We start from the raw sequence: 22,485 nt of genomic DNA on the forward strand, positions 1-22,485 counted from the left end.
GAATGCTGGGGCCGGCGAGGTGGCACTAGAGGTAAGGTGTCTGCCTTGCAAGCACTAACCAAGGAAGGACCGCAGTTCGATCCCCTGGTGTCCCATATGGTCCCCACAAGCCAAGGGCAATTTCTGAGCGCTTAGCCAGGAGTAACCCCTGAGCATCAAACAGATGTGGCCGGAAAAACCACACACACAACCCCCCCCCCAAAAAAAAAAAAAAAACAAAAAAAAAAAAAACCACAATGAAATGCTACTACTCAGCTACAGGAAAAGATGGAAACTTGCTACAACAACAGCACCCTTGAGCCTGCCAGGAATTAATTCCTGAGCATCACTGGGTGTGGCACCCAAACCAAAAATAAAAAGATGAAATCTTGCCATCTCTCACAGGAAAATATGGAGTTGGAGTATACTATGCTAAATGAAGCTAACTGGCAAGTTGGAAAGAGACAAATTATATGAGTCCACTTAGGTATAAAGGAAAAGACCAAAGAAACAGACAAAACCAAACTAGTCAGCTCGAGGTTCAGAATGAAGAAGAGGATATCAGGGAGCAAAAAGGGGGTCAAAAAGGGTAATGTGGGGAGCCAAAAGAAGAGGGAAGGATTTTGACACTTGTCATATAGGCAATAGTGTGACAACTCAAAAGGTTGTTTTTTTTTGTTTGTTTGTTTTTGTGGGCTGGAGGTAAGCATGGGTTTGTTCCTTGGCAATGGCTGGTCTTGAGCACCACTGGGACGGTCCTCTGAGCATTGAATAGCTATAGCTGTTTGTTGCCTTAAAAAAGAAAAAAAGAAAAAAGCCCAACCTTTCAAAATCCACTGGGGAGGCACCTCCTCCTCTTCCCCATTTAGGATCCAACCTAGCACTGCACACATACAAGTGCTTTCAACTATTGATCTGCAGGCTACAGAAGTTGCAAACCACTGACATAAACTAATGTTACCTCAATTAAAAAGAGAAAAAGAAAGCCAGAGAGATAATACAGTGGAAAGCAAGTACCCTATCTGAGTTCAATCTTGGCACCACATTTGGAGCCGGGCATAGCCAGATGTGTCCCCAAAACCAAAATAAAAAAGCATTAGTTTTAGTTTAAGGAGATTTATCTCCAAACTTTTGCAAATAGTTTCTATTAAGGTAAGGGAAACAATCTAGACATAAGTACTTTATATAATAAGTGATAGTTTTTTTTTTGTTTTGTTTTGGGTCACACCCGGCAGCACTCAGGGGTTATTCCTGGCTCTACACTCAGAAATCGCTCCTGGCAGGCTTGGGGCACCATATGGGATGCTGGGATTTGAACCACTGTCCTTCTGCATGCAAGGCAAACAAACGCCTTATCTCCATTCAATCTCTCCAGCCCCTGTAAGTGATAATTTAAAAAATGCCTTCAATTTTGGATTTGTAGGAGCTAACTGTGGATAAAACAGAGCAGCAAATTATTGGCTTAGTGTTAACTTTTCCTACTAAGGAGAGTCAAGCACCAAAACACAGTTTAGTAGATGACAAATGAATTAATAAGAACTTAAACTATTTCTTCAGAGTGCTATAAATTCATACATATTCAAATTGGCTGAACAAATGCTAAGATGAATCTCTAAATGTTAAGATGAATCTCATCAATACAAGGTTGTCTCAGATGAAATACCAAAAGAAAAAACCAAGATTTAATTTACTTGTAGTTTTTAATAAGCTACCATTTTCTTACAAGTATACTAGCAATCTGAAAAAGATATTTACTATCAAATATTAAATACTGTATGAGTCATAAAAATACAATTTAAAGGATTTGGATAAATAAAGAAGGTACCTAACTGCAAGCAGATTACATAAAAATATCCCATGACAATAGGATAAGGGGAGAAAAATTCCACCACTTCAGAAATTTTGTCAGAAAAAAGGAAATTTCCAATTTGTTTAAAGGGAATATTATAAACTTACTGATGCCAGAACCAATAGTATTTTGGTCCAAGTTTTTATCAAAACATCTTTTAATAAATCCTTTAAAAAGTATCTTCCCGGCCCCGGAGAGATAGCACAGCGGCGTTTGCCTCGCAAGCAGCCGATCTAGGACCAACGGTGGTTGGTTTGAATCCCGGGGTCCCATATGGTCCCCGTGCCTGCCAGGAGCTATTTCTGAGCAGACAGCCAGGAGTAACCCCTGAGCACTGCCGGGTGTGGCCCAAAAACAAACAAACAAAACAAAACAAAAAGTATCTTCCCAGATACAAAAAAAAAAAAAAAAAGTACAGACTAAAAGGAGTACGTGACTGAGGAGGGGGGCGGTAAAAGGATTGTTAGAAAGTGAAGCCATTAAGAATAGGATTATAAGTCCCTAATACAATTATTACATGGCCAAAAAAATAAAAAAATAAAAAAAAAAGAATAGGATTATAAGATTTTGAAATCGAAAGGAGGAAAAAGGCCTTTTCCACAGAAACTGGGGACATTGATAGCAGGAAATGTATACTGGTAATGTGCAGGGTATTATACATTGTATGACGGAAAAACAATCATGAATAACTTTGTAATTGTAAAAAGAAAAACAACAAACCCTTGGGTCAGTGATAGTGAGTAGGGGGATTTGCATGGGATGACCCAGGACTGACCCAAGATTGATCCCGGGCATCCAATGTGGTCCCCTGAGATTGCCAGGAACAATTCTGAGCATAGAGCCAAGAGTAATCCCAGAGCACCAACCACCAGGTGTGGCCTCAAAACCCAAAACAAAAGAAAAGCAAGTGTATTGTGAACAACCTTGTAACCATGATGTTTAAATAGAATTTTTAAAAATAACAGGGTTATAATGTATACAATTATACATTCCTTTCTATTCTAAAGTTTACTTTGAAACTACTTTGCCTTGTTTATAAAGTTTTTTTTTAAAGGGTAAGCAATGGTGCTGCTTTATTTCTACCTTTGGCATCACTTTCCATGTCGAATTTCATAGTAAGTACTACTACCTTTGAAGTACTTGAGTTGTAGACCTTAAACCAACTAAGGAAAGCCAATATGCCCATACTCTTAACAACTACCTAACAGAATTCTAAAAACTTAATAATCACTGTATGTATCCATTATGAGTTGCTGTTGTTTCTTACTATTAATATGCAGAATCTATTCCAGTGCTGCATAAATATGTTCATACAAATAATTCTTAGTTTTACAGATATGTAGCATATTTTTTACATAATTAGCAAATTTTAATCACTGAACATAATAAATATTACAATGCCATGCAGTAGGCTTTCCATTTTAGGAACAAAAATAAGTCTCACATGAAAAAGATTTATTTTAAATTTACATAAAATACATTTAGCATAAATCTAAAATTTTAGCACAGAAGTATTCAGAAACAGGATTTTTAAGATATAGTTTTCATTTTGTTCAAAAACCATAGAGTCCTCTGACAACTATTGATCATCGCCTCGTTGCCTTAAGTTTCTAGATTTCCCATTTTCCAGTCTTCTCTTTTTGAAGACTGGGGCCACTCCATCTGCTATGACTCCAAGGGAAGTGACTGTTTTCTCTTTAAATACTACTCTGGGTTCCTCATCAGCACCAACTTCGAAAGATGACACATAATCATTTTCAGTGGTTGGAAGTTCTAAATCTATTTCTTCCCTAGAAAAGAAAGTAAAAACAAAATCATTTCAAAGGTTCGGAGCTAGAGCCCACCTGAGATAGATAATAGCATCATACCCAAGATGACTGGGTTTGGCCTTGGAGGCCATTGAGCATTTCAAGAGTAGCCCTCGTGATCCCAGGCACCATTGGTTGATCCCAGAAGTTCCACATCCTCAAGCCCGTACACTGGACTGCTGGCTTAGGTGGCCAAATATCACACACTGTGAGTGGCTGCCAGGGCCTCCTGAGCACACTTGGGAACATACACCCAAAATAATTATCGCTTAGAGTAACATCAACTTCTATATCTTCTGAATCCACAAACCCTTAACATCATTTAATGACAGTAAGGAGTTATAAACTCATTATTTTGCTTTTTTTTTTTTAACCACACCTGGCAGTATTCAGGTGTTACTCCTGATTCTGAACTCAGGAATTACTTCTGGAAGTACTTAAGTGGCCATATAGGATGCCAGATATCAAACCCAGCTGGCCATGTGCAAGTACTTGTGTACTAGACTATGGCCTTATAAAGTGATTATTTTAAAATATAAAGATATTTAAAATTACTGACTTTACAGCATTTATAATACTATACACTTGGGGCTGGTGATTTAATTCAATGATAGAGTGCTTGCCTTAATTTTGTAAGGTCCTAGGTTTGATCTCCAGCATCACATACTATTTAAATACTACATGTTTATGTGGAAACGGGGCAATAAGTATCCCACATAACCTTTTATTAATGTCCCATAAAGTGTTTATAAGGAAATGCCTGCTCCTGAATGTGGTTAGCAGTATGTCATATAGTGTACATTACATATATTGATTAGCCATGGACAGACAGACAAGAGCTTGGGGGGGGGGGGTTAAGCAGCACAAGAAAACAAGGCATCAAGTTGTAGAGATGAGTATCTGATTAACAGGAGCTATCCGTTCATGAACTAGCCAGTGAAAAAGCAGATTTGTCATGCTATCTCTGCCAGTCAGTCCCATCCATAAGTTCTTTGTGTATGAATTAAGAAGATTATTATGTTTACCTCTCTAGTGGTTAATAATAAAAACTGTTGGAATCTTATATTTTGTTAGGTAGAGAAAGAAACTATGTAGTAGGATAAAGATGGCATGCAGAGAAAAGTATGGCTAGGAGAAAAAAATCCTTTCAATATTTTAGTTCTGGTTCCAGTAAATTCCTAAAGCCCACACTAGCACTACATGGATCCCAATGTCAAAGGTGTAATCCTGGTAGCTTAGTTACGAGTGGTACTGAGCAGTGTGAGGAGAAGCACAGTGGTGCCTCCAGCACAACTGAGTGTTGCCCCTATTAAAATATGCCCCTACAATACTTTTAGATACTTACTGAGACTCAACTTCTTGTTTAATCTCTTGCCAGTATCCATATGGAGTTGGTTTTTTAGGAACCTTGGGCTTTTCTTCTTTTGAAACTGATGATTTCTGCTCCTGGCTTTTTTTATCTTTTTGTTTTTCGGATTCAGTTCCTTTATCATTACTTTTCTTTTTTATCTGAAAATATTAGTCAAAACTATATAAAACAAAATTTCTTTAATGTTGTCTTACTGCTTTATATTCACTTAATTTAAACTTGCATTTAATAATGGAACAAAGTCCTTGAAAGACTTAATATTTTTATTATATATATAATTTTTTTTTTGAGTTTTTGGGCCACACCCAGCAGTGCTCAGGGGTTACTCCTGGATGTCTGCTCAGAAATAGCTCCTGGCAGGCACGGGGGGCCATATGGGACACCGGGATTCAAACCAACCACCTTAGGTCCTGGATAGCAAACACCACTGTGCTATCTCTCCGGGCCCATTTTATTATATCTTAAATACCATAGTCAAGACTTTAAAATTTCCTCATATACTAATTTTTAAATTTTTATTTTATTTATTTACTGTTTTGGCCACAACTGGTGATGCTCAGGGTTTACTCCTGGCTATGTGCTCAGAAATCACTCCTGGCTTGGGGGACCATATGGGATGTTGGGGATTAAATCATGGTCTCTCCTAGGGTAGCACGTTCAAGGCAGAGGCCCTACCGCTTGCGCCACTAGTCTGGCCATATATTTTTTAAACACTCTGAGACATTGCATCAAAACAACAATTTCATGACACTTTCAAGAACACAGAATTTTCAGACTTCAATAGCAACACATACTCATAATTTAAAGTGAGGAACCCAGATACACACACACACACACACACACACACACACACACACACACACACACACACACACACACATTTTTTTTTTTAGGGGAAGGGTTTAACATGGTGTGGTGCTCAGTGCTTACTCCTTCCTGGCTCTGTAAGAGTAATTTCTCTGGACTCGGGACCATATGGGATGTGTGGGGATAGATCAAACTTGGGCTGGCCACCAGAAGGCAAGCACCCTACTCACTATTCCTTTTTCTTTGCCCATGCTTTACCATTTTTGCCAACAGTTTATTTCAAGACTCAATTTAATAAAATACACTGCATTATTTATTTCCACACTTCCCACTTAATCTCCTTCCAAGTTCTTATCCTCCTTAGTTCTGTTAATCAAAGGCAGCTTTTTAAAATACTGTGTATTATCTTAATGTTCTACAATAAAACCATATATTCTGTCCCTTTTCCTCCTCTCTTCTTCACTTCTTAGTTATATATCCAGTACTGACCTCCTCTTGCCAATGTGCCTCCTCTTCTTTTGGGAGGTGGGAAGGCTTTGGCCATACCCTGTAATGCTTGGGAGCTATTCCCAGTCTGTGCTAAGGAGTTGCTCTAGGCAGTGTTTTGAGGACTATTTGGTCTCAGGGATTGAATTAGTGTTGCTGTATGCAAGGCAAGAAAGAGCCCTAACCTGTTTTTACAATCTCAACTTCATGTCTCTCTTAACTAATTAGCTGTCTTCACATTTAAGGATAGTACCTGAAATCTCAATGGTGTATACAACTGACAACCGTAAGAAATTAGAATGGACACATCCTCAAGGTAGATGGAGCTGCCATAGGAGGCCCTGGCTGAGATAGTGTTTTTATGGAATCTTGTCTACTAGGATAACAAATCTCTAGGCTCCCAGTTCAGCAAGTGGACCATGCATGGGTTTTCAGCTGCTTTGCAAACTGTACAGACCTGAGTAGCAGTTTACTCAAATCTCTGACTGGCCAGTAACTCATTCCTTATGCATTTGTGTTCTAAGACTAGGACTCAATATTTACTCTTTCAGCAATCTTGGTTTTTCGTAGAGGGACACATACATTTTTGTTACCAAAATGAGCTGTATCTCTAGCACTACCCCAATAAAGTGTTCTGTGTATATATAATAAATAAGGTTCTTATTTTATCTAGTAACTTTTCCATCCTAAAGAGATGACACAAACACAAAATAAAATTTAGAGCTCCAAATATTGGTACTTTTTTGTTCAAAGGTTGTCATGATGGTCAAACCAACAGTGAGTTAAGAGTGATAAAGGCAACTGCCTCTGCCTGTGAGGACTACTCTTTCATACATAGTTCCAATGGATCACACTCCCTACAGGCAAGTGTGAGGAGAAGGGTGACAAATTCCTGATAGATTTCTGAACAAGACAAAACATGCAAGAGACAACAGTGAGAGCTGCAGTTCTAATGGTTCCCTCTGAACATTTTGATGATGGCTTTTAGAGTTATATTAATAGATCAATTTCTCACATTCCAAGAGGGTTTAGTTGGCCTATGGGCGATTCTTAGTAATTAGTATCTTCAAACGGATGTCAATATGTTGATGACAACTCATATTAGCTTTTTTGGTTTAGGCACTGAGACTTGCATGTTCAGCCAGAACTCTAAATACCAGAAGCATATCAAATGTAAGGGGGTTTACAAATTATTTTGTACAACCAATTATCTAGTTGTCTTTTATTTCTATCCTCTACAAAAAACTAAAAATATCTGTAGAGTTTTACTGGTAAACTTTCATAAAGAGTTAATTTAAGAACCTACCGTAAACTTTATTTTCGTTTTTTGTGTTTCTATTGAGACATCTCCTTTCTCTGCTTGCTTTTCCTCATCGGAATCACTATGTGAATCTGATGATTTGGAATCTTCTGGGGTGCCAAGTGACTTTTCATTGACCTTGCTAGAAGGCGAACCACCGGACAATGGAATAAAATCCTCAGGCTTTTCCCATCTGGATTCTATTCAACACATTTTAACAATCATGTTATTTAATAAGCAATTCTATTCAGAATTAATTTCCAATACTTCCTACCACATATATAACAACATTTCATTTATTTCAGTTTATGACTTGATCAAGAAGATAATAAAGATATGCAAATATCTTGGTCTTGTATCTTTCAGAAATTGATTTTAAACAAATCTGATTTACAGGTAAACTGATTTACATGTAAAAAATTAGGTCTAGTGTAAAGAAACCAAAGAACTGGGGCAATACTTTGTAAGGTCTCTTACAATTTACCTGATACCAATAGTTTGGAAATAGGTGATAATGAGCATACACTATTTCCTGAAATTTATTTATCACAAAGAATCCCTGATATTTTTATAAAGTGAAAACATCTTGTGAAGACTTGAGTTACTGTAATCTATCATCTTTTCTTATTTCTATTAGAAAAAACATTTCAATGAACTTTACTGCCATCTAGTGGTTTAATTGAATTTTAGTCGAATAATCAAGAATTCTGAATTATCTTATGAATTCTCTATTTCAGTTTAGTAAAAGGGAAAGGCTTTCTAAAGTATATTGTACAACTGGAACAGTAAGGTTAGAAGCAGCACTCAGCTCTGTTAATTATTACCACTGTTCTAGAAACAAGTATTGAGGTATTTTTTTTGTTTGTTTGGATTTTTTTTTTTGTAGAGGAGGCAATATCCAATGATGCTCAAGGGGTCTGGCTTTATACTTTGGTGAGTATATGAGATGCCAGGAACTGAACTAGGGTGGTTGTCTGTGAGGTCAGTACCCATACACCCTGTACTATCTCTTTCTGGCTCAAATGAAAAATGTTGAAAGCAAATCTATATATATGTGTATACACACACATATAAATGTACATAAATGTACATAGAGTTCCTTATTAATAGAGTACTTTTAAACACTAATGAAAAAAGTTTTCCTTATAATCACATTAAGAATTTCCCGGAGAGATAGCACAGCGGTGCTTGCCTTGCAAGCAGCTGATCCAGAACCTAAGGTGGTTGGTTCGAATCCCGGTGTCCCATATGGTCCCCCGTGCCTGCCAGGAGCTACTTCTGAGCAGACAGCCAGGAGTAACCCCTGAGCACCGCCGGGTGTGGCCCAAAAACCAAAAAAAAAAAAAACCAAAAAAAAAAAAAACAAAAAAAAAACAAAAAAAAAAACAAATAAAAAGAATTAGCAGAACACTTTTTAATTAAGCACCTACTATGTACTAGGAACTACTGTGGGCACTTGATCAATACCTGGACTCTACTGAATAACAAACAGCATTTTTTTCATTTAAGAGCATCTGAAGATTCTTTGACACGCCCATAATCATATAATTGGGAATAGAGCAAGCTGTGCACTGAGCTCAGATCTAATTCCAGAGCTAATAATTACATCAGTTATTATTTTATCTTTATGAAAACTGAGTACCCAAATTTTACTAGATAGAAACATTGTTATGGTCAGGCAGTGTCTACTGGGAATTTAGAAGGTCCATTCTTGGGACCGGATTGACAGTACATTTCCCTTGCACATGGCTGACCCAGATTTGATTCCCACCACCCCATGAAGTTCACCAAGCATTACAGGAGTAATTCCTGCATGCAGAGCCAGGAGTAACCATTGAGCGTCGCAAGGTGTGGTCTAAGCTCCCTCCCAACCCCACTCCTCTTAAGCATTTAATGTTCTGTAGAGAGCTCTGGACAGTAGGCAATAGGAAAACATCCTAAACTTCCAAAGTTGTATAGTTGTATAATACTAGAGCTACTTTAGAAATACTTACTGTGGTAGAAACCATACACAAATTTAAAAAGGTTTTAGGATGTTTTATGCAATTTAATAGATATTCAGATAACTATACACATTTGTAAATATATAATGAAACATTAAATAGTAAAAGAAAAACAACCAATTGTCACTTCAAAGTTTTTCTTTGTGCTTTTGAGGGGGCCACACAGCAGTGCTCAGGGTTACTTTTGGCTTTGTAATTAGGAATTACCCCTGGTGGTGCTAGGGGAGCTATATGGGATGCCGGGGATGAACCCAAGTTGGCCACATGGAAGGCAAATGCCCTACTCTATTGCTCTGGCCCTTGTTTTGTTTTTAAAGGAAAAGGTGGTTAAATCTGTGCCCAGATTTGTAGCTCAGTGCTAAAGTGCATCCCCCCAAAAGGTGGGGGCTGGAGAGTGTGTTTAAAGTGCTGGGGACATACTTTGCATATAGAATTTGATCTTCATTGCATGGCACCCAAGCGCCAGGAGGGTGAAGTCAGAACACAAAGCCAAGCATACTCCCTGAGCACTGTTGGTGCTCTGGCTCTGAAAAAAAAAAAAAAAAAAAAAGCGAACAGGTGGGGCTGGGGATACAGCTCAGAGGTAAAATCCTTGCCTTGTGTTTGTGATGTTTGGGTGCTGGGTTTGATTCTTGACACCACAAACAAAAATGTAGTGGTCAAAAAATTACAGGGGTTAAGGTGCTTACTTGGCCTACGGCTAATCCCCAGAACTGTATATGTTCCTTTAAACATAGCCTGGTGTGGCCAAAAAACCCCACACAACTCTCAAGAAAACAAAACAAAACACCATAAATGAAAGCTAAACTGGGTGACCTCTAAATGTCCAAAGTAAAGATTTGTAATACAACTAGGATATACTGGGAAATAAATATAATTATCTTTTTAGGGGCCGGAGCAATAGTACAGCGACATTATTTGTCTTCAGAGGCTGGCCACATGTGGTTCCATCTCTGGCACCCCATATGGTCCCCAAATCCCACCAAGTGTGATCCCTGAGTGCAGAGCCAGAAGTAAGACCTGAGTATTACCAGGCATGATCCCCCCAAAAATAAAGTTATCATTTAAAATTTTGTGAATACAATGGTTTGGGTAATGGCTCAGTGGTCAAAGTGCCTATTATGTAAGCAGAAGCCATGGGTTCTATTTCCAGCCCAACTCAAATATGCTGAGATAGTTCCGTTAGCTCTGAGACTTCTGTCCCTTCGTGTTCCCCCACTTGAGGTCACAACAGAATGGGTCAACTATGATGGAAAGCCAGGTTTGTGCAAATACAACTAAAAGAATTCAAGCACCATGGCTACGTAAATAACACCTACTGAATACACATGTGTACACCACATTGACTCTAGCAAGTAATACAACCAGAGAATGAGTACCACAATTAATGCAACCTCCCAGTCCTCAGCAAATATTTAAGTACAACTGAGATGTGAAACCCCTAGCAAGCACCATAGCCAATCTATGAACACCATAATCAGATGTAGGAACTTCAGTTATTGCAGCAATAAAGGAGATGGGGGTAAACCTTGAAAATGCAGAACTGAGAATAATGTGAGCTTAGTATCTGCAAAAAAAATAAAAATGCTTTCCAGGGTTTTTTTTTTCAGTCACACCTGGGTTACTCCTGGCTCTGTGCTCAGAAATCACTCCTGGCAGGCTCGGGGGACCAAATGGGATGTTGGGGATTGAACCCAGGTTGGCTGCATGCAAGGCAAATGCCCTTCCGCTGTGCTATCACTCCTGCTCCACTTTCCAGTTCTAACTTATTATTATTTTTTGGTTTTGGGCCACACTTAACGGTACTTAGGGATTATTTCTGGCAGGATTCATAAGAGGTATTCAGGAGTTAACGGGTCAGCACATGTAAGGCAAATATCCTGTCTGCTATACTATCTTTCTGGCCCCTTAGTTTTTAAATTATAGAAATATGTCTAGCAATATTTAAAAAAAATTTCAGATGATTCAACAGCAGGCTAGTAATAGTCTCAGTAAAATTTTAAATAGAACAATTAAAGGCAATACATACCTCCTGTTTCTGCATTATAATAATAGGTATGACCATCTTCACTTTCTCCTTCAACCCAAACAGTCTTCAATGCTGTCTAATAAGAGGGGGAAAAAATAGTGCATCAACTAAAGATAAAGTTGTAACTACATATTAAATAACTAAAGGCAGGATCCAGAGCAAAAGCACAGCAGTAAGGCATTTGCCTTGCATGCGGCCAACACAAGACAGACCCTGGTTGGAATCCCGGCATCCCATATGGTCCCTGAGACTGCCAGGGCAACTTCTGAGAGCAGAGCCAGGAGTAACACCTGAGCGCAGCTGGGTGTGACCCAAAGAAACATACAAAAAACCCAACCAAACAAAAATAACTAAAAGCAGAGTCAACCTTTCTATCCTTTCTCTTTGACACCTAGGAATGAAAGTTGTGGTACTGATCATGGCCAGAAAGTCTGATGTGTGTTAATCATGAGAGCTAATTTTCAAGGAGATAGTCACACCTCTGAAAATGATAGCACTGTCCTGTATAAAGCTTATAAAGACATCAGTTTTTCACTCCCCAACTTCTCCACTCCAAACTTCCAGCCAAAGAATTATAGAAAGAAAGAAACAGGGCCTGGAGAGATAGCACAGCGGCGTTTGCCTTGCAAGCAGCTGATCCAGGACCAAAGGTGGTTGGTTCGAATCCCGGGGTCCCATATGGTCCCCCGTGCCTGCCAGGAGCTATTTCTGAGCAGATAGCCAGGAGTGACCCCTGAGCACTGCCGGGTGTGGCCCAAAAACCAAAAAAAAAAAAAAAAAAAAAAAGAAAGAAACAGTAAGTGTTCTGAGGGCCAAGATATAATTCTTATCTGGGAAGTAAATTTGCTTAATGAAACCCTAGAAGTCAATCATTTTAAAGAAACAAAAACACTACTTATTAATGTACTTCCGTTACCTTTTTCAAGCTTCCTTGAAATTCTTCAGGTTTCTCCCACTGAGTTACTTAAAACAAAATACATTGAAATTAAGACATCTTTTGCTTTAAAACATAAACAATAACTTAAAAAAATTAGTTTACTAATGTTCACAAGATAATCAATTTGTACCATACCCACATGTAACTTCTGGGCAGCTCTCATTTCATCTTAATTACATTTCTACTCAAACACTCCAAAATTCCTTCTTGTATTATGAGTTGTTGCCTTCCTTCCTTCCTCCCTCCCTCCTTCCCTTTCTTCTCTCTCTCCCTCCCTCCTTCCTTCCCTTGCTCCCTTCTTTTCTTCTCTCTCTCCCTCCCTCCTTCCTTCCCTTGCTCCCTTCCTTTCTTCTCTCTCCCTCCCTCCTTCTTTTCCTCCCTCCCTCCCTCCCTTCCTTCCTTCCTTCTCTCCCTCCCTCCCTTCCTTTCTTTCTCTCTCCCTCCCTCCCTTCCTTCTCTCTCTCTCCCTCCCTCCCCCTTCCTTTTTCTTTCTTTTCTTTCTATGCTCCAGATGTTTATTTCTGAAACATGTTTCTTTTGGGACCCCCCCTGGTGTTCCACTTTTCTGCTTACTGGCTTTGTACTCAGGAGTCTCTCCTGGCAGGGGTCAGGGACTGTATAGGGTGCCAGGGATCAAACCTGAATTGGCAACATGCAAGGCAATTACCCACTATACTCTAGTGCCCAAGTGTTTGTTTCTGAACAGTAACACTAAATATATTTAAACAAACAAACAAACCCTATTCAGCTAAAAATTCATATGGAATAAAAATTCCAATATATATAGATTTTAAAAGAAAACAACAAGTACTATTAATACCACTGTGTATTCTTTTTTTTTTTTTTTTTTTTTCGTTTTTGGGTCACACCCGGCGGTGCTCAGGGGTTACTCCTGGCTGTCTGCTCAGAAATAGCTCCTGGCAGGCACGGGGGACCATATGGGACACCGGGATTCGAACCAATCACCTTTGGTCCTGGATCGGCTGCTTGCAAGGCAAACGCCACTGTGCTATCTCTATCCACTATGTATTCTATGCTATTAGAAATCAAAATACAAAACATTACTGGGAAGGGAAAAACTTTTACTAAGTTAAACAAGATAACTGTACAAAGAAGATTAAATTAGATTCTGGTAACTGTATAAAGAAGATTAAATTAGATTCTGTTTTCCTTTTTGCTTGAAGAAAACCCAAACTTATTTTATTTTATTTTTTTTCGGTTTTTGGACCACATCTACAGCACTCGGGAATTCCTAGCTTTGTATTCAGAAATTATTCCTGGCCAGCTCAGAGGATCGTATGGGATGCTGAAGATAGAATCTGGGTAAGCTGCAAGCAAGACGAGTAATCCTGAAAAATACCTTCTGTACTTTAAAAATCACTGCAACAGCTTTTTGGCTGGAACTGATGCTGAGGCTTTGGACTTCAGTCTTGTCCACCGAACAAAGCTAATATTTCCACAAAAAAAAAAAAACAAAAAAAAAAAACACTGCAACAGCAGGGGCCGGTGAGGTGGCGCTAAGGTAATGTGTCTGCCTTGCAAGTTCTAGCCAAGGATCAGGACCACGGTTCGATCTCCCGATGTCCCATATGGTCCCCCCAAGCCAGGGGCAATTTATGAGCGCTTAGCCAGGAATAACCCCTGAGCATCAAATGGGAGTGGCCCAAACAAAACAAAACAAAACAAAAATCACTGCAACTTACAAAATAGTTCTTAAAATGCCTTGTTTCTATGTAAAAGGCCTTATTTCCATGCATTTCATACTTAAAGGTGTATTGAGAAAACATAAGACAATAGTTTATCTTTAAAAAGCCTTTTATTAAGGTTTTGACTATGCAGGGCATTGAGTCACTGCAAATATTTTTGTTTGTGCTACAACAGAACCCTTATCCTTGGCATGCAAGGCAAGGAAACTGTATTACTGAGTCACATCTCTGGTTCTGAGAAGGGTAACTTTTTAAATACTGAATTTTCTTACCATTGCAGGTAAAATGTATTTATAGTTTACTATAGTTGGAATGTTTCTTTATTAACTAAAAATTCTAGTACAAAATAGTTATTGTTCTTTACTAGTTCCATGCCTAAATGACTTACCTCCTGTGTTAAGATCATAATAGTAACGGTAACCCTCAGAAGTTAAGCCTTCTACCCATCGATCTTTTGAAGGCTCTTTTTTCTTTTTCTTTTTTTCTTTTGGCTGATCTGATGAAGAGGTAGGTGGTACAGTGCTGGCTACTGGTGGTATGATTTCCTCTGAAATGTCTAAAAAAATTATAAATTAATCTGAGAATCTTTTTAAATGGGGGCACTGAATGTTAAAATTCATTTCAATGGTGCCAGAGGGGTAGCACAGCGGGTACGGCATTTGCCTTGCATAGGGCTGACCCAGGTTCAATCCCTGGGTCAACACCTCATATAGTGCCCCGAGCCTGCCAGGAATAATTTCTTTTTTTTTTTTCCTTTTTGTTTTTTGGGTGACACCCGGCGGTACTCTGGGGTTATTTCTAGCTCTGTGCTCAGAAATCGCACCTGACAGGCTCGGAAAACCATATGGGATACCGGGATTCAAACCACCATCTGTCCTGCTGGAAACTGAGCCCCAGTAATGCAGGCAAATCAAATGTTCCTGCTATACTATTGCTCCAGCCAAAGCCTTACTTTCTGAAACTGAGTTATACTCATCTTTAAATTATCTACCTTCTACAAAGGAAAATTCTCTGTTATTCAACAACATAAATAAACATAGTTTGCTCACATGAGATAAAGTATAAGGTTATTTAACAATTAACTTCCCGGTTCATATCCGGGTGCCCCCCCAAAAGAAAAAAAAGCAAAAAAAAAAAAAAAAGCAAAAAAAAAAAACAAAAACAAAAAACAATTAACTTCCTTTAGTTGACTAATTAGAATACCCCAAATAACCAAGTATTTCTAAAATAAACCACTGACCAGAGACAACTAAGAATAGGTAAATACCAATAAAATATGGTTGTTTCACATGGGGTGTTAAATGATGAAGTTTTAAATTCAAAGCCAGGGGAGAAAAATTTCAAGTCAAGGAACACATGCCTAGTATGTACAAAGCTGAGTTTAATCCCCATCATGGCCCTCTTAGCATCATGATCAAGCCTGTATCAAGCTTAGCTATTAAGCCAAACATAGCCAAGAGTGGCCCATCAATCCCATTTCCATAACATTGCTGGAGGTTGCTTCAATTAAAAATAAAACCAAAACAGGGGCATGAGTGGTGGCGAAAGCGGTAAGGCATCTGCCTTGCCTGCGCTAGCTTAAGATGGACGTGGTTCAATCCCCCAGCATCCCATATGGTCTCCTTAGCCAGGAGTGATTTCTGAGTGCATAGCCAGGAGTAACCCCTGAGTGCCACCAGGTGTGGCTGAAAAATCAAAAAATCAAAAAATAATAAAAATAAAAGCAAAACGGGCTGAAGAGACAGAACAGTATATAAGGTGCTTGCCTTGCCTACAGATAATCTGGGTTCAATCCCTAGCATCTCATATGGTCTTCTGAGCACCATCAGGAGTGATTCCTGAGTGCAGACCCAGGAATAACCTGAGCATTGCTGGGTGTGACACTAAAAGTAAAATAAATAAATTCTGAAGTCCCAGCTTAAATAAGGTTATGATGGGGTAAGGTATAAGGTTTGGTCACATGCTCTCAATGCTAGTTTGATCCCTGGTACCACATGTCCCCTTCCTCAACAAGTATTGCGAGATGTAGGCCTGGAGGCCCCTGAACACCATCAAGTTTTTCTGAGTGGCCCTTGAGTAACATCTAGGTGAATTTAGTGATTTTTGGCATAGTAGGGTCCTCACAGGATGACATCCTTGATAACTGCACTGAATTATGAATCTGGATGGAGAGAACTGCTGGGAGGGGGTCTCCCTAGAGCACTATTCGGGAATCACTCTTCCCTGCCCACCCTAAAATAAATGGGGCTGTGATATATAGAAAAAGAACTAAGATTAGACACTGAGTATAAAAGCCTCTTTGTGAAAACAATGAAAGCTCACTTAGCATGACCTCTGATGTTACTTTTAAAACATGCTGGCTGCTTTTTTTTACCTGACTTTAAGCCAAGCCTTTTCAAATCCTCTTGGTATGCTTTAAGGGCAGCCGCCTCCATTGCAGCAAACTCCTTTGATGCCTTTTCTTCTTCCTTTGCCTTATCCAGGCTTTTCTGTTTAATCTAAGAAAGACACATATAAAAGTAAAAGTTAGATAAAGGAATGACATTTACATCAAAAAAAATTGGCAAAGACAAAGCAATTACCTCACTGATCCTCTTTGCCACATTTTCCTTATGATTCTTTCCTCTTTCATGAAATTCAACACTCTTGGAAAAGAAAACACAAAGGAAAACTACATAAACATAATGTTCACAGTGAAGTAGAAGAGTAAATATGAAGCTGGAATATAACTGAAATTAAAACAAATGACAGAAAAAGATAAAAAATTTTAATGCAAAGATTATTTCATCAAATGATGCCATGGAACTGACTACACTATTATTATACTCTTTGATTTCCTTTGGTGCTTAATATAAACTGTGATGATCACAGAAATGGAAAAAAGTCTTTTGATGTTTTGAAAAGGTACTCTCATGACTAATCTAGCAAATATGATTGCAATGAAACTCGACATGAATCTTGAGCTGAAAGAGGAGTGGGAAAAAAGATCTTAACTTCAAGAAAGGTCTCTCAATATAAAATATAAAAAATGCAATAAGCCTCTAATATTTGAACTACTCTATTTACCATATTGGTTTAAAAGTCAAAGATAATACATAATGATCTTTAGAATCTTTTTCTAAATTGGGAAAACAGATATTTAAAAGTCCCTCTGAAACTGAAAACACACTGTTGGTGGGGGTGAGGATATGGGATGGGTCACACCCAGTGATAATAGAGGTTACTGCTGGTGGTACTTGGCAGGGTGGGTCATATGAGATGGTGAGAATTAAATTTGGGTCAACTCTACTTACTGTACTATCCCTTAGACTCTGTACACATACTTATAAATGTAGCTATGTTACAAATGTAATATTTACAAAATGAATAACTATTATAGAGGTCAATTCAGCTCTATCCTTGCCAAAATTATATATATTTTTACTATATGAACCAGAAAACCCATTTCTGAGAGAGAGTCTACCAAAAAACTTGTGCATATACAAAACAACGTTATATACAAGTTTATTCACTGGAGTACTGCATATAAAAGCGAAACAAATATTGATCTATAAGGGACCAGTCAGTACTAAAATACAAAGAAGCTACCCATATACTATTCTGATGAATTATTAATTTATAAAACAAAAATTAGGTAAAAGACAGTGTATATAGTATGAAAATAATTTACAAATATGGAAAAAAGCTATGAAGGATAAAAATTATATTCAATAGAAACTATGGAAGAGACAAAATAATTAAAATAATGATGACTTACTAGGAACAAAGGTAAAACTGGATAGACAGAGAAAGGTGTGTGAATGAATATTATTACCTATTTAAAAGAGCCAGAAATACCTTTAAAATTGCCGTACACAACAAATTTGGGGCAAATTTTGCAAATTAGTTTTGTCAATTAAATCTTCTATGCTGAAGAAGCTATTCTGAAGTACTACAATGAATTCGTCACCAAAATGTAACTCTCTATCATCTGTTTTTTATTTGCTAGATATCTTAGTTTATTACATTTCAAAAAGCATACTAAATATTAATATAAAATTTTAAAACCATAGATAAGGGCAGGACAGATATAGCAGGTAGGGTGCTTCCCTTGTAGTTGGTTGGCCAGGGTTCGATGCTGGACATGCCATATGGTCCAGGAGCCCTGAGTGCAGTGCCAGAAATAATCCACCACCATCACCCCCAACCACTACCAGGTATGGCCTCAAAACCAAGGTAAAAAAAAAAAAAGAGAACCCAAAACCAAAGATTTAATTAAAGTGTATAGCACTTCAAGGCCATAAAGAAAAATGATTTTGGAAGTAATTTATCCTACGTAATTAATAAAATTCATTTAACTGCCTGGGTACCTTTAAGGTAGGTAGACTGATAATGGTTTGTGTAGGTCAGGGGTCTCAAAGAGGCCCGCGGGTCGTTTGCGGCCCTCCGTACAACATTTTGTGGCCCGTGGCCAGCCTTCAAATATCACACTATTCACGATTATTCGCTTACCGAATAATCACAATAAAAATCACTTTAGTAAGAAAAAAATCGCGGCCGGGCAGTGGCGCTAGAGATAAGGTGTCTGCCTTGCCTGTGCTAGCCTTGGACGGACCGCAGTTCGATCCCTGGGAGTCCCATATGGTCCCCCAAGACAGGAGCGACTTCTGAGTGCATAGCCAGGAGTAACCACTGAGCATCACCGTGTGTGGCCCAAAAACAAACAACAAGAAAAAAATCGCATTAAACATTCGCATACCTCGAGCAGTTCCGTTTGGGGTATGCAAATGTTTAATGCGATTTTTTTTCCTTACTAATGCAATTTTTTTATTGCGAATATTCGGTAAGCGAGATCCTTTATGTAGCCCTGCCTCACCCCGACTTTGCCTCCTGCGGCCCCCAGGGAAATTGAGTTTGAGACCCCTGCTGTAGATTTTAAAATTTGTGACATTTGAAAGGATGAAGTCAAACCAGTCATATACATTAACAACTATAAAAATAATACTCAATAAAAGCATCTCTAAATTCCTCAAAGACAACAGTAAATGTCTCTCAAAATAATGTAACAACATTACTAGGTCCCATGTCCCACCTCCACCCCCCACTAGTACCGGGAATGAGACCCAGAGTCTTAGTATATGTAGAGGCAAGTATTTTGGGGGGGGGGGGGGAGTTGGGGTCATATCCGGTGGCACTCGGGGTTAATCTTGGCTCTGTGCTCAGAAGTTACTCTTAGGAGGCTTGGGGGACCAGATGGGATGCCAGGGGTTGGCTTCATGCAAGGCAAAAGCTCTACCCGCTGTCTGGAGGCAAGTATTCTTAAGTTTGTTTTTTTTTATTTTGTTTTGTTTTGGGGCCACACCCGGCGGTGCTCAGGGGTAATTCCTAGCTCTCTGCGCAGAAATCACTCCGGCCAAGCTTGGGAGACCACATGGGACCTGGGAATTGAACCCAGGTCCATCCCTGGCCAAGTGCAAGGCAAAAGTCCTATGGTTGTGTTACTGCTCAGGCCCTTAAGTGCTGTCTGGGAGGGCAAGTGTTCTTAAGTGTTCTACAGTGAAAGGCCTCATTCCCAGTCCATAGATTATTTTGGACATCCAACTCTAATAATAAAAGTGATATAAACAATATATTTAAAACATACTCTTAGCACTTATAGGGTCTGAAAAACAGTACAGCAGGGTGAGGAGATTGTTTTGAAAGCAGCAGACCAAGTTCGATTAACCTTAACAGGCGTGACCAGACAGCAACACCGAGAGTAAACCCTGAGCACAGCCAGGTGTGGTCCCAAAACAAAAAAATACTAATACAAAAATACTAAAAAACACAATCTCACATATATACATCAGTATATATTTAGTATTATGATATATACATGAGGAAAGAAATCAATGCTTTGTTTTCAAAGCTGAATCTAAACTAAAAGATCAGCAATGAGGAAAAACTACAGTGACTGAAGTATAGAAGGTAGATTTTTGCCTCATTTCGCAAGGAGTCAACCCTGGGATCTAATCCGGGCATCCTATATGGTCCCCTAGCCCTGTAAGTAGTGATCCTACAATGCCCAGCCTCTAGTATCCCTGAGCATGGCCAAGTGTGGCAAAACAAAACAAAACATCAAAACTACACAGAAAAAACACTATTCTTTTGCATATTAGAGCTCTGCTTTTATTTTTCTTTTTATATACTAGTGTTACAAATAATACCATCATAATACATTCTGTTCGTTTCTCTCTTTTTCAGTTTTTGGGTCACACCTGGTGACGCTGCTACTCAGGGATTACTTCTGGCAGTGCTTGGGGAACTATATGTGATCCAAGAGGATCTAACCTGAATTGGGTGTGCAAGGTGAGTCCTTACTTGTCCACTGTACTATCTCTCAAACCCCTAATGTAGGCATTTCCTAAACAGAGATTATTCATTCACTTAGTCCATTTCCTGAATGGGGCTGAAGGCCATAGAAAATTTAGTTCATAATGCAATCAAACTTAGCCTAATGAAAAGGAAGAAGGCTTAATAGTTTTCCTACAAGGAATTAAAAAAAAAACTTTTGATGTTTACATAAGAGCAACTATAAGAAAGCACTTTATGAACTCTGAGTTTAAGTTAAAAAATATCACGTGTATAGTTTAATAGAATCTCTAATATGGAATAATCATACAGGCCTATTGTCCGCTATCCAGCACTTGCAGTAATCACAGAATTTCTTTGGTTGTGACTTCCAGTAGTCTGCCCTGAAAAAAAGGGGAGAACAAGTCTAAGCTTACTTATAATTTTTATAAGTTCAAATTCTGCATGCTTCACATCTCAAGGAACCATAGCTTCTGTTCCCGAATCCTGTTACACACATCCACAACACCGTTTGGCTGTTTGAAGCCGGCAAGCTCATCAAAGCCAATAGAGTAGAAAAGAAAAAGGCCTGCACAGGTTTTTAAAGTCACCTCCAATAAAACCAAGCTTGGAGAAATTCTCCTTGAGGCCTCTCATCGAGGCAAAGCAAGAAACATCTCTTAAGAAGAGGCTCAATTCAGCCTTTTGAGTCCTTTTAGGGCATGGTGGGAGATTGCTAAAGAAACTTGCAAACTCTTGCTCTTTAAAAGCAAGCTTTGGTCCCTCCCAAAAACAAAGCACAAAGCTGTGGTTTCCACCCCGTGACCCGTCAGTGAATTAAATAAAGATTTTGGAGCTGCAGGGCCAAGAGGGAGTGGGTGGAAAAAAAGTCAAATGCACATTGGGGCCGGCCCAAGAGAACAACAGAAAAGTCGTCATCACACTGACCCGCGGGGTCCAGCCCCAAAGTTTCCCACTGCCCCGTTGGTTCGGGGCTCCCCGGCCCCAACTCCAACCCCTCGGCTGATCTCCAGCCCTCAGCGCCGAGCGAGTTAGGAAAGCGACGGTCACGCCCAGGGCCGGGGGGCGGGAGACACCGGCCCCGAGAGCAACAAAGCTCCGTTTGTTTCGGGGCCTGGGACCCGACTCACATGACTGGGCCCGCCTCTGGCTCAGCGCGTCTCCTCCGGGTCCGGTTTTAGGCTCGCATCCAGTCAAAGCCCGAGCCGCCACCAGGCCCAGGCCAAACGGAGGAGCCCGGACACCTCCCTCCTTCCGGGGACCAGGTGGTCCAGGGTTCCCGACTACGGGTGCCTGGACGGCTCAAAGCATGTTGGCAATCTCCTTCCCCGGAGAACGGCTTTTCATGGTTTCCAGCTACGGGTACCCGGACGGCTCAATCCTATTAGCAATCTCCTTCTCCGGAGACCGGCTTTTCACGGGTTTCAACTACGGGTACTCGGATGCTCAAACCAAGTTCGCAAGCTCCTTTCCCGAAGCTCGGCGTTTCACGGGTCCCAATTACGGGTGCCCGAATAATTCAAAAAATGTGTTCGCAATTTCCTTCCCGAGGACCGGGGTTTCACGGGTCCCGACTACGAGTACCCGGACGGCCCAAACCAAGTTCTCAACTCCTTCTCGGGATACCAACGGTTCACGATTCCCTATTACGGGTGCCCGGATGGCTCAAACCGAGTTCGCGAGCTCCTTCCCGGCAGACCGGCGTTTCACGGGTTCCCGACTACGAGTGCCCGGCCGGCTCAAAAGCAAATTCACAATCTCCTTCCCGGGAGACCAGGGTTTCCACAGTTCCCAACTACGGGTGCCCGGATGGCTCAAACCAAGTTGTCAATCTCCTCCACCTCCTCTTCCTCTCTCTCTCTTCCCCTCCCCTCAGGGGCGG

The 22,485-nt window shown here is 39.7% G+C and overlaps 1 protein-coding gene across 1 annotated transcript; it reads right to left on the reverse strand.

Annotated features, from left to right (window-relative positions):
• Positions 1-3,395: 3,395 nt before the first annotated feature.
• Positions 3,396-21,832, reverse strand: WBP4 (WW domain binding protein 4). Its single transcript, XM_049778812.1, has 10 exons — positions 21,734-21,832; positions 20,914-20,986; positions 16,856-16,918; positions 16,648-16,771; positions 14,662-14,829; positions 12,547-12,593; positions 11,631-11,706; positions 7,605-7,798; positions 4,982-5,145; positions 3,396-3,618 (listed from the first exon to the last, which is right to left on the reverse strand). Coding segments are annotated over exons 1-10 (1,122 nt in total). The 5' UTR covers positions 21,736-21,832; the 3' UTR covers positions 3,396-3,407.
• Positions 21,833-22,485: the final 653 nt, after the last annotated feature.

Source organism: Suncus etruscus, chromosome 8, assembly GCF_024139225.1.
Source record: "Suncus etruscus isolate mSunEtr1 chromosome 8, mSunEtr1.pri.cur, whole genome shotgun sequence".
In the NCBI taxonomy this organism is placed as follows: domain Eukaryota; kingdom Metazoa; phylum Chordata; class Mammalia; order Eulipotyphla; family Soricidae; genus Suncus; species Suncus etruscus.

Coding starts and splice junctions, on each gene's coding strand:
- WBP4 (XM_049778812.1), bottom strand. Junction 14,830..16,647: donor AAGGCTTGGCTTAAAGTCAG/GTAAAAAAAAGC, acceptor TAATTTTTTTAG/ACATTTCAGAGGAAATCATA. Junction 11,707..12,546: donor TTCAAGGAAGCTTGAAAAAG/GTAACGGAAGTA, acceptor CCCTCTTATTAG/ACAGCATTGAAGACTGTTTG.